General features: G+C 61.6%; 1 protein-coding gene across 1 annotated transcript; it reads right to left on the bottom strand.

Annotated features, from left to right (window-relative positions):
* Positions 1 to 7,090: 7,090 nt before the first annotated feature.
* CTSB (cathepsin B) lies at positions 7,091 to 11,331 on the bottom strand (the record flags this gene model as incomplete). Its single annotated transcript, XM_084232125.1, has 9 exons — positions 7,091 to 7,777; positions 8,094 to 8,222; positions 8,801 to 8,917; positions 9,088 to 9,234; positions 9,319 to 9,404; positions 9,798 to 9,916; positions 10,249 to 10,363; positions 10,769 to 10,854; positions 11,206 to 11,331. The coding sequence occupies 9 exons, from the start codon at positions 11,329 to 11,331 to the stop codon at positions 7,680 to 7,682; spliced, it is 1,023 nt and encodes a 340-aa protein (XP_084088251.1). The 3' UTR covers positions 7,091 to 7,679.
* Between the last annotated feature and the right edge of the window lie 1,265 nt (positions 11,332 to 12,596).

Here is a 12,596-nt window from a genome sequence, read left to right as displayed (position 1 = left end):
CTCCTGTTTCTCTCTGGGTTTTCTTTCCTGCCCTGACTCTGGGCGTGCGCCGTGGCGGGAGCGCTGGGTGTCGCTGCTGGGTCCTCCGAAGAGTTGTGTTCTGAAACAGCAGGCGCGTGGCTACGTTGCTTAGTTGGTCTCCAGCGAAGGCTGGTGTATGTGAGAGGACTTGCATGGCAGGAGCTGAGTGGCTGCTGTCTGCTGGGAAGCCTGGGTGAGCCAGGTGTGGGCAGCTGAAGGGTGGAGGTAGCGCTGGGTCTGGCTGCCGCCCCCACACAGCCAGCCTGGGGAGTCCAAGAGTGGACTCTGCTGACCACAGGCACGCAGCCTTCTTGACTTGGGGCTAATTCTCAGCTGATTCAGAAGTTTTAAGGATTTTTTTTAAAACCAGACTTCTTCAAAAAAGTTTTTAAAAAATCTTTTTTGAAAAGTTCAAAAAAAAATTGAATAAAAAGAAAGGCAGGTGATGTTTCCAGGTGATGGTGGTAAGCCAGGTGGGGCTCCCCCGTTCCCCAGCACAGGAGGGAGCACTGCTTCCTCCACGCCCAGCACTGGACGGGGCAATCTGTGGTGTGCTCTCAGCGCCAGGGACACCCTGAAGTTCTCCGGCCAGACCAGAGGACAAGACCCCTAGAGGCATGTTTGATTAAGCCCCTCAGGCTAAGAAGCCCTGTCCCGGCCACTAGTGTCCTTTCTAGAATATGGGCGCTCCAGGGCACACAGCACACGGTGTCTGGCTGCAGCCCTTGGTGCGCATGACCTGACGCTTGAATTTGGGATTCTTCCAGCAGTAACATTGGACTTGATTGTTATGACCGCACCCACCCTGATTTTCCTGTGGCCTCTGCACCACCCAAGCAGCTGACTGAGCTTGTGTCCACGGATTTCAAGTTACAGGCTCATCTGAACCTCAGTCCTGAACCCACTGGTCAGCACTCGGGAGCCACAGGACTTGGCTGCGAGCACAGCGGCGAGCCAGGCTCTCCAGTCTTCCAAGGAACTGTAGCATCTGAACTTGGTGTGAGAGCCTGAGGTAAATTGTTGAAAATGTGTGCATGAAGGTGACCTCTGCTAATGTTCACACGGGACCTGAAGGGAGAGCCTTGCACCAAGGTGGAGGTACTAGAAGCTTCTCTCCTGGCTCAGCGAGAACCTGTGGCCTTTGTGAGCCCCCGCAGGTTGAGCTGACCTCCAGGGTCCCTCCCAGCTGCGAAGCTGTGTCATTTCTACCACTGCTGACGTGGTCAAAGGCCCTGGCTTGCACACTTGTAGCATCACAGGGCCCAGTCAGACTTGAATTTCAGACAAACTCTTTTCAGTTATAGTCATGTCCCAAATATTGCACGTGATGCATTTATGCTAAAAAAAAAAACACTTACCTGAAATTCAATTTTTTTTTTTTTGGTGGGACCCTCGCTGGTGGCCGGGGATCGAACTGGCGCTGCAGAAGCTGTGGGCAGCCTCGCAACCCAGTGCTCAACTGCTGCGCCACCAGGGGAGGCCCCAAATTATTTTTTTTAATAACTTTTTTTAAAAGATTTATGCATACAATAACTGGGGTACAGGCCAGAGACTTGGGGTGAGAGGATTCACCAGAGGCAGAGTGGGGAGCAGAACAGGCGGATCCACTGAAATACACTGCGGAGGGGAGCAGCGGGGAGACAGGCGAGGTCTGCTGCACCATGTGGGTAGCTCCCTGGCTGGCTGGCAATTGAACTCATGCTGTAGTGGCAGCGATAGCCTGATAGCACTGTCTTTAACCCCCCTATGCCACCAGGAAGGGCCTGAAATTCAAATTTAATGGGGCATCTTCTATTTTTATTTGCTAATGTGGCAACCTGACCCTCCACACTTTTTAATGTAATGAATTAGCAGCAGCACTCCCCCCCCGCCCCCATAGAGTCTTACTTGATTCCCACTTTTTCCTCCTGAAAAGCTGACTCATCTGAACCTAAGGCTTAACATGAACTCAGCTGCAATAGGGAGAAGCAGGCTGGCTGGTTACATTTTGGAACCTTCTGGAGGTCCCAGAAGTCGCACCTGCACACCGTCCTCCTTTGGAAGCCCCCTGCTATCTGTGGAGCCACGCCTGGTAGCTGGGCGGGGGTGCTGTGGGGGGGTGCTGGGCATTTGTCGGTGCCACACTCTAGGTTACCCTTCGCAGATTTGGAAGCAGCTCTAAAGCGGTGGTTCTCAAACTAGCATGCGCAGGGTCTCCTGACGCCCCAGATCGCTGGGGCCACAGGCTTCCTCGGGAGGCCAGGGCCACTTGGGGCAAAAGGTGGTATTTTTAAAGCTGCTGGCCTGGAGACCAGTTTGAGAGCCGCAGCAACAAGGCACCATGCCTCAAACTTGAGTGAATTACCTGGAGTCTCCCTGAAGTGCAAGCACCCATTCAGAGCTCGCCCCCAAATCTGCATTTCTAACACACTCCAGGTGGTGGAGGTGCCAGGCCGGGAGATGCAGGTTGAGGGCGGAGACGCAGCATTATTGCGAGTGTCAACTGCCTGCCTCTGCTCAGAGCGTGGGTCAGCTTCCCCGGGTAATGCCTGCCTTACCCTGCCTCCGCAGGCTGCAAGGCCGCCCCCCGGTGGGCAGGCCCCAGGGAGGCCACCGCTGAAGGGAGCTGCGGTGGTGAGGGGCGGCCATGGGGCAGGGTAGGGTTATTAAGAGCGTTGCCCTCCGGTGTGTTTTCTCACAAAGGCTTAGCCCACGCGGGAAGGGGCCTGGGTTCATCGCGGCCCTCGCCGGCGCGTCGCTGGGGCTCCCGGTGAGGGTGCGGCCGCAGGGGGGTCGTGCCTCGGAGCGGGGAGGAGTGTGGGAATGCAGGGACTCGGCTCAGACCGGGAGCCGTGGGCCGGCGGCCGCGTGGGGGTGTGAGTGTGTCTGGCGGACAGCGGAGGATGAAGGGGCCACGGGTTTTTCCAGCTTCAGAACTTCTACCCGCTGTGGTGAGAGCGTCCGCGGGGTTCTCACGGGCTCCGTGGGCAGCTCAGCGCGCACTTGATGCAGCTTCTGGCTGCTACGACAGCGTCGCTGTGGAAGGAGCCTCCCCTCCGCCGGGGGAGGGAAACAACTGGCGCCCAACAGCCCGGGGGGTGGGGGGGTGCGGCATGCCCCGGGCCGCGGTGCCCTGCACTGGCGCGCGGGCCTCCTTGGGCCGCTGCTGGTGTTGAGGTGGAACCGACACGTACCGCTGGTTTCTGGTCCGCCGCGCCGTGGGTGCGGGTTTGTGGACAATGTTGTGCCGTTATGTTACCCCAGGAAGGCGGCAAGAGCTATTTTTCTTGTGATGAGGGCTTTTGAGATGGACTCTTCCCCACTTTCAAATATGTAATAACCACACACACCGGCTGTTCGGCAGCCCCTGGCGCCTACTTCCTAACTGGACGCGTGAACATGTCCACGCCTTCCCGCGCTGGGCCTGCCCGCCCCGGCCTGCGGCAAGCGCGAGTCTGTTCTCGGGGGCTGCTGCTTGTGGGTTCACATCCACGTGGCGGCACGTGGCGTTTCTTTCTCTCCGACTTGGTGCACCTGGAGTAGCGCGCTCCGGGCCGGCCGTGCTGTCCCCAGGGGCGAGATGGCGGCGTTCCGTGGCCCGATAATACGCCCTTCTGGACGCACACGGCTCTCCCCTCCGTGGACTCTGGCTCCGTCCCTGCCTTGGCTGCTGTACATAATGCTGCAGTGAACAGGGGGGCGTCTCTCCTCTGAGTTAGTGTTTCTGTTTTCTTTGGGCAAATACCCAGAAGTTGAATTGCTGGATGAAGGGGAAGTTCTATTTTTAGTTTTTTAGGAAACTCTATACTGTGTTCCATAACGGCTGCACCAATTTTCATTCCCAAGAGCAGCTCACAAGACTCCCTTTTCTTCTCAGCCGCGCCAGCACACCTGTTGTTTCTTGTCATCTTTTCGACAACGGCCGGCCACGCCAACAGGTGTGGGGTGCCGGCTCGCTGCGGCTTGTGTTCCCGGATGATCAGCGATGACAGAGCACCTCTGAGGTTCCTGTGAGCCGCCCGCGTGTCGTCTTTGGAAAAATTACCTAATCAGATCTTCTTCCCCTTTTTTGAGTAGGTTATCTTTTTGCTATGGAGCTGCATGAATGGCTTATATATATATTTTTGAATATTGACCCTTTATCAGATATAATTTACAAGTATTTTCTGAAGCTATAATTATTTTCTACTTTCATCTCAACCTGCATACGAGCCCTGTGATGACTTTCTGCCTTTACACTGTCAGGTCATTATGCATTTTATGATGCCTTTTACTGGTGAGATTGATACTTTGATATTTTCTAGGTAGTATTTAGCAACCAAAGTTTAAAGATGTTTCTTTAGTATTTCTTGTAAAGCCACTTTAGTGGTTACGCGCAACTTAGCATTTGCTTGTCTGAGAAACTCTCCTATAACCTGGAGGGGTAATTGTGCCAAGCACAGTGTTATTGCTCGGGAGCTTTTCTCTTCGCAGTTTCACCACATCGTGCCACTCCCTTGTGGCCTGCAGAGCTGCTGCGATGTCGGGTAATGGAAGCCCGCGCGTGTGTGTGACAAGCTGCCTCACCAGTTATTCCTAAGAGTCTCTCCTCGCCTTGAATTTTTGGTATTTTACTTACATGAACTGGTGCTGGAGATCTTTGGGTTCATCTTTTTTTGAAATCTCTGGGCTTTTGGATCTGGGTAGGAATCTTCAGGAAGCTTCAGCCATTATTCCAAGGAACTTTCTTCTGCCCCTTGTTCTTCTTTCTCTTCTCTTCAGGGGGGCCTCCGTTCATGCACACGTTAGCCTGTCTGACGCCGTCAACCCTGTAGGCCAGCTGCACCTTCTTCTTGTGCTGCTTTGATCGTGGGTTGTCTGATGTCACTGGCCGTCTCTGCTTCATGGCGCCTGCTGTAAAACCCTGGCGTGTTTTTCAGGAACTGCGTTCTTCAGCTCCGGGGTTTCCTTCTGGTTCTCGCTTATACTTTTTTCTCTCTTTCTTGACGTCACTGTGTCCATCCATTCTTCTCTCGACGTCCGTGAGGATCTTTTTCACCATTGCTTTGGCTTCTCGAACAGGTTGTCACAGGTTACCGCTTCTGTTCCATTAAGGTTTTTTTTAAAGATTTATTTATTTATACAAGAGCTGGGGTGCAGGCCAGAGGTGTGTGTGTGTGGGGGGGATGGTGAGAAGATTCATCAGAGACAGAGCGGGGAACAGAACAGGCAGAGCTGCTGAAATCCACTGCTGAGGGGAACAGTGGGGAGACAGGCGAGGTCTGCTGTGCCATGTGGGTTGTGCCCTGGTGGGCCGGGGATGGACGCTGCAGAGGCTGCGGACAGCTTCATAGTGTGGTACTTAACCCCTTGTGCCACTGGGGAGGTCCCCATTAAGGGTTTTAATCCTCAGGTTTGGGCCTCCCCCGGTGGCGCAGGCGGGTTGAGCGCCGCGCTGTGAAGCTGTCCGCAGCCTCTGCAGCGCCGGTTCCATCCCGGCCGGCCAGCGAGGGTCCCACATGGCGCCGCAGACCTCTCCTGTCGCGCCCGCTGCTCCCCTCAGCAGTGTACTTCAGTCTGCCTGTTCTGCTCCCCGCTCTATCTCTGGTGGATCCTCTTGCCCTCCAATCTATCAATCAACCTTTAATCCTCAGGTTTGGTCATGTGCTTTGGAACACTGGTTTCCGTGCATTGGGTAAAACCGCTGCCGCTCCCAGCGTTGAGAGTCGGCCTCTTGCCGACAGGGCTTGTCCTTCAGCCCAGATGGAGCTCTTGGTGCCTCTCACCTTTGTGACCTTCCAAGAGGCCCGCTTTTACAGCTACCGTAGCTGCGGGTGTGACGAGGCCTGCCAGTGTCCCGGAGGGAGGCCCTCAGCCAGGACTTAGAGTCGGGCTCTTGGCACCCAGGCAGCTGTGCTTCATGTGTGGGCCATGTGCTGTCTTGTGGGACCACACTGGTACCAGAGACTGGCGATCTCGGGGCCCCCTGGGTGGCAACCACGAGACTGGGCTCGGACAAGCATATAGCTCCCTCCTGGGAGATGCCAGCAAGCTGTAAGGAGGCAGAGCTCAAGGTTTGTGTCCATCTGCATTTGTTCCGAGAAGCCCTCCGTAGGCCCCCAGATGTGTGTTGTGTGCTGCCCTTGGAGGCCTGCCCTCGGAGAAAGCCCCAGGACAAGCAGAGGCCTCTTTCACAGAAAGTGCTTGTGCACTGGTGGTGTCAGCCAGACCTAGGGACACAGGGTGCTCTGGGGTCAAGAGTCAAGAGCATCTCCTGGGTGCCAGCTACATCAGAGCGCCCTTGGGAGGCCCTGGCAGGCTGCAGCGGGAGTGTGGAGGTGGCGCTTGCCTGGCCCGGGAAGGACCCCGTAGGCTCCTCAGGTGTGAATCAGATGCCTGCCCGTGATGACGCGCTACTACGAGCCACTGAGCACGGCAGACCCTGGGCACGGCAGTGCTGCGCCGGGGCGTCTGGGCCCTTGAGAAGGGGCTGGTTCTCAGTTCTCTCTCGTGGGCCCCACTGGTTTTCAAAACTAATGTCTTGGGGACTTGTCTCAAGTGCAGGGCTTTAAGTTGGGGTGCACACTGTGTGTACAAAGCCTTTGTGAGACTTAGCAAGGATGGCCCAGGTCTGAGCCCCCTCCTGACTGTGGACCCCCAGGTCCGTGACCCCAGGGAGGCTCCCTGCCTCCACGTGGTATGGGGGCTGTTCAGCTTTTAGGTTTTTGCCCAGAAACTGCTCATTTGTCACTAAGGAGTCGGTCTCTGTGGGAGCCAGGGTCAAGGTGTGGACACCGGAACTCAGGTCCACCAAGGAACAGTTTCCAACTGGCCAAGTAAAAACTAAAGCCACAGCAGGAACCCAAAGCCCCGCTGCCGCCACCCCGCGGAGCGCAGTGAGCACCGGCCTGGGCCGGGCAGGGAATGGAGACGGAGGCCCTGGCTGCAGAAGTTAGAACTGGGGTTCCCTTTGAACCCCGGCTCGAGGCAAGCTGTCCCCAGGGCACCCAGACCCCCAAGGACGGGTCTTTGGGGAAGGAGGGTACTAGCCGCCGCCCCGGCACGGGCCCCTGCGATCACGCGCGGACAGAGGCGCCGCGGCGGCCGAGAAACCTTTTATTGGCACATTCTCTCCCGGGCTGAATTACAGGGCGAAGCAGTGATTCTCAGAGTTGGCTTCTCCCAGGCCAGGCCCACGGCGGTGCCGGGGGCGGGAAGCCGAGGCCTGCCGGGGGCGGTCTGGAGCGCGGCCGCGGCGGAGTCGAAGCTCAAGGACGAGGCCGGAGAGGGCTAGCGCGGGCCAGGGCGGCTCCCGCTCTGGAGCTGGAAGCTGCGTGCTGGGCGCTGCCGGAGCCGTGTGGGGCTGTCTTGCGGGGACCCCGCTCTCCTTGCCTCTGAACCCCACTGTCCAAGCCCCGTCTGCCATGCTCCCGGGGGCGGGCGGTGCGGGTCCTGGTCTAGTCTACGGGGAGGCCGGGCTCTGGGAGCAGCGGGGCTCGCGAGCCCGGGCTGGAGGCGGCTGCCTCGGCTGCGTGTCCTCGGAAGACAGCCCGAAGGGTGGACGCGAGGTCTGGCTCAGTCCTTCAGGCCGTCGCAAGCCTGTTGATCGTGTATGTGAACTCGAGGAATAGAAGCCCCCCCAAGGGCCCAGCCCCGGTGGTGAGCGAGGAAGGAGCCGGGGCTGGCGGCACAGGCGGCCCTCAGATCTGGTTCCAGTACTGGTCAGTGCACGGGATGCCGGCCACGATCTCCGACTCGATGCCGCAGTGGTCCTGGCCGCGGAGGATCTTAAAGAAGCCTGGAAAAGAGCGGGAGCCCTCAGCGCAGCCCCAAAAGCCCCGCACCGCAGTCAGGGAGGGGCTCGGGCGCTTCCGGGGACCAGGTGGCCAGCTCCGCGACACGGGGCCTGGGCGCTGCCTCCGCTGGACCCCGGTCACCTGGGGCCACAAGGAGGCGCCTCACCAGCAAGCCAAGGCCATGTCCGCCCGTGGCTGAGGAACCATCACAGCTGAGCCCCGGGAGCACCCGGTGCTGCGTGGGGAGAGCAGAGAGGCCGGGCACCCCTGCTCTGGCTTACAGCACCCCCTGCCCAGCATCAAGGTGCGGCCACTCACCGTTGTCGCCCCAGTCTGTGTTCCAGGAGTTGCCAACCAGCCAGTAGGGGGTGTTGTTCTCCACCCCCCAGCCCAGGATGCGGACGGCGTGGCCCCCCATCATCTCGCCGGTGACGTGCTGGTACACTCCTGCCAAGTGACAGCCACTCAGACGGAGCCCCGCCATGCACCCCCAGCTGCCCCACCACTAAGGGGCCAGGCTCATGTTCCAACAGGGTTCTGTGGAGCCCCAGTGTTCCAGCAGAGGCCCCAGGGGCCCCCACGTTTGGGAAGTATTTCGTGTCAGATGGCGTGAGGTACTTGGGGCCGGGGTCCATGCCGGGACCTGGCTGGAGGGGTGCACACTGGCTCAGGACATCCTGGGCAGGGGCAGGCCAGCGTGGGGGGACGCTGGCTCTGGGGCTGGCCCACCAGGCGTCCCATCACCCCATTTTCCAATGGGGGGGGGCGTTTTGTCATAATTGACTGTTTTAAGAGCCGGGGCTCTGGGCTGTCAGCGCGGCCGCCCGTTAGGAGGGGCACGGCCGGCTCTCGGGCGGGACGCACCGCGGGCGCCCTGTTCCCTCCGCCAGGGCCTGCCACGCCAGAGAACCACAGGCCCCATGGTGGGCCCGGGGGTGATGGGGGCTGCCGGGGGACAGCGGCTGGCCGGGGGGGGGGGGGTCAGGTGCCCGAGACCCTGCCCCGCCCCTGGGGTGGGCACGCACCGGACTTGTACATCAGGAAGTCCGCGTACACGGAGAAGGCCGCCTCCACCGGGCCGTTCTTGTAGATCTCGGCCATGATCTCCTTCTCGCTGCTGGGCACGCTGTAGGAGCTGCAGCCTGCGGGGGCGGGGGGTGAGGCGCGCCCTGGGCCGCGGGGGGTTCTGGGCTGGCTGCGCCCCAGGGGGGATTCTGGACTACCTCCCCCCAAGCCAGCTCTGAGGCGAGTTCAGGGCGGAGCCGTTCCCCGCCCTTCTCCATCCCGCGGCTGCCCCCCCCCCCCCACTTACCGAAGTGCTTGTCCTCTTTGTACGCGGGGCTGTAGCCAGGCTCGCAGATCTTGCTGCACTTGGGGGTGCTGCCTCCCTCCCCCGAGCAGGGGGGCCGGGAGCCGTTCACGTGGTGCTCGCATGGAGGGATGGAGTAGGGTCTGCAGCCTGGGCGAGGGGGGCTGTGAGCCGGTGCCCGGGCGCTCCTGCCCTCCACCCTCACGCGGGCCCGGGCCACGGGCAGACACTCACCTATGTGGGACTGGTAGAGGCCCCCGGACACCAGGCCTTGATTGGTCCAGAAGTTCCACGCTCCCGAGGGGAAGCCCCCGTTGCAGCTAAGGAAACAGCTGCTCACCCGCTGCCCAGCCCTCCCCGACCCCGGGCCTCCAGGCCGGAGGCTCCTCCCAGGGAACCCCTCCCACGAGGGCCCGGGCCCAGGCGGTGCTTTCCAGATTGGTCTCCCCGGGGCCCACAGGGAGGCTGGCTCTGCAAGAAGCCTCCCAGTATTCCTGACGTGCGGCCGCAGCAAGAACCGGGGACCAGGATGACAAAACCCAACCCCAGAAACGGAAGTGCGGGTCTGAGACCCTCTGGTCCACCCGCCCTAGCCTGGACCTGGTCTCAGGAGCCTCCCACAAAGCAGGGCTGGGCCAGGCCAGCTGTTGGGCCCAGGCCGCCTCTGCGGAGGCCCTCACCCCACTGGAAGCACCCCTGTGCCCGGGACTCACCCCTCCCCGCACTTCTCGCCGCAGCAGGTCAGCAAGTCCTCGGCGGACACCTCCACGTTCACGTGCCCGTTGGTGCGGATGCAGATCCGGTCAGAAATGGCTTCCACAGCCCCAAAGGCCTGCAGGGAGGAGGCCGCCCGTGAGGAGGCTGCCCAGAAGCTCCTCACTGGACCCACTGCGTGGGCCAGGGGCCCAGCCTCCGCCTGGACACGTGCTGGGCACAGGCCTCGCAGACTGGCCGCCAGTGCCGCGCACCCCACACTCAGAAGCAAGCTTGTGGGGAAACTGGGTCAGGCTGAAACCTGAGGGACTGGCCAGCAGGCCTCACAAGCCACACTCGGGCCTGTCCCTCCACTCGTCCCCACCACTCACAGCCACAGGGAGCCCAGATTGGCCGGGCCCCAGCTGTCCTGGCCCCAGGCAACCCCCCCGCCCCCAGCACAGGGCTCACCCAGCAGGACCCGCAGGATCCCTGGTCGCGGATCTCGGCGATGGTGGGGCAGTTGGGCCAGTGTACCCTGGCGTCGAAGCTCTCGGGCAGAACCACGTCCTCAGCGAGCTGCACTCTGGGGGAGCGGGGTTCATTACACACAGATCTCACCTCCCTCCAGCCAAGGCCAGCCCCTGAGAAGGCTGCTAGAAGGCGTGAGGGACACGCAGGGAGGCCCCGGGAGTTTGTAAAGCAAAACCCCGTTCTGCTGGACTAATTCCTGGGCTGCTTCAGGGTCCAGGTCGTCTGTTTCCCCACTGCAAACGCCGGCCAGGCTCCCCACGGCACTGTGGCCCTACTGTGTGCAGCCCATCCTCCCAGGCGGCCGCCCCACAGCTGCCTCCGGGGCAAGCGTGCACTGCAGGCCTTTCTGGAACAATCAGATGCTTGTCTGGGGCTCTCCCCGGAACTGGACTCCTGGGTCCCTGCCCCAACGGCGGTGGCAGCAGCAGGGCCCAGGTGGCTGCGGTGGGGCACTCACCTCTGGGGCAGCTTGGGCCCGCCCAGCAAGGTGCCACACAGCTTCCTCACATAGCTCAGGTGCGCGTTGCGGAAGTTGTGTCCTGCCTGGAAGAGACCCAGCCCCACGGTCACCCACGCAGGCCCAAGGACGCCTGGGCCCACCCGCCTCAGGGACCCAGGGGGTGGGGTGGCAGGCAGGGCCCGCGGGGGACCAGCTTGGACAGGCCGCAGTGCTCTCAGGAGACCCACTCAGGCCTGCAGTGGCTGCTCCCTCCCCGCTCCTGGCCCCACAGTCCCAGGCCAGGGCACACCCCAATCACACACACCCTCACCGCCCCCACCCCGCCCCCACAGGGAGGGGGCTGGCGCCAGGACAGACGTCCTGTGGTCACAGCTGCGGCCACTTCCCCGGGGAGCAGGGGCACAGCTGGCCCCAGGAGCGGCCCCACAGCTCACCTGCCACGTGGTGTTACGTTTGTTCACGTAGTTGACCAGTTCATCCGACAAGGGCTGGAAGTCGGACCGGCTCCGGGCGCCGGCCAGCACCAGCAGGCAGCTGAGAGCCGCCAAGAGTCGCCACATTTTGGGGTCTGGATCCTGGATTCACCTGGAAAGGTGGGGACAGATGTCAGGAGGCACCTCACTAGGCTCTCGCAGGTGCCCTGCTGGGCAGTGCCGCCTGGGGCCAGGAAACCCCTCAGGCAGGAGGCCCAGGCCCTCACCCCGGCTCGGCCAGTCTCCCTGTGCCTCAGCTTCCTCTTGCGCGAGGCCCACAACACACAGGACCACGGTGTGGCTTGAATGTGCCTCCCACAAATCCAAGCTGAAACCCTACCCGTGTGAGGATGTTGGAGGAGGGACCTTGGGGCAGGGGTAGGTCATAGTGGGTCACACCCTCATCACAGAGACCCCAGGGGGTGCCCTGGGCCCGCACAGGCCCCTCCAGATCACCCTGGCCCCACCCGGCTCCGGCCTCCCCAGCTCACGGAGGAGCCTGGCCTGTGGGGTCAGGAGAGCGCGCCCCGGCCTGCCCATGCCCGCGGCCCGGCGAAGGTGCAGCTCCACCAGAGCGGTTCGGGGAAGCAGCTGAGTCCTTCGCCTGGATCCCAGCACGAGCCGCGGGCAGCAGACCTGCCAGGGTCAGAGGCGCCATGAGGAGGATAAACGCGCGTTTAAGCAGCCGACACTGGACGCTGCAGGATGCGAGGGGCTGAGGCGATGGAAACAACCTGACACCAAAAAGCCTCTAAAACAAAAGGGCGACGAGCTGGTGACACCGGCTCAGGGGCACCTACGCCTGCTCCCCTGCGGTCCAAAGGCTCTAAAATCAGAGCAGCAGCCGCGCCGCCGGCACAAACCTGGGCTCTCTGCCGGCCCCCGCTGACCAGCAGCCGGCCCAGACGGGCTCCGGCCAGACGCGCAGGGCGGCCGAGACAAGCCGTCAGCCCCAGGCCCTGAGCACGCAGCCGGCTAAGCGGTGAACTGGGGGTGGGGGGGGGCGCCTGGTGCAGAACAAGAGTCCAGCCCCCGCTCCCCTTCTTTCAGGAAGGACACCAGCTACGCTGCCGAACACCCCAAGCCCCCAAATCCACACACAACTTGTGTAATAGCCCCAAACCCACTCCAGACTCCTCAGACACCGGGGGGGGGGGGGGGCTTCCGATGGGGGGAAAGATGTCCTGAGCAGACTCCACACAGGCTTTGTGGACGCCACCCCACGGCGCGGGGAGCTGCAACTCCCAGCAGCCCCCGAGGGAAGGCTGCGCGGACCTGGGCGGGGGAAGGCAACTAGGCTCTGGGTTTGGGCGCCGAGCGGGTCACGGGCCCGGCCACGAGGCCTGCTAGGG

The sequence above is a fragment of the Talpa europaea genome, assembly GCF_964194135.1.
Source record: "Talpa europaea genome assembly, chromosome: 4".
Classification (NCBI taxonomy): domain Eukaryota; kingdom Metazoa; phylum Chordata; class Mammalia; order Eulipotyphla; family Talpidae; genus Talpa; species Talpa europaea.
Note: the sequence above shows the minus strand (reverse complement) of the source record. Positions and strands in the feature narration are given on the sequence as shown.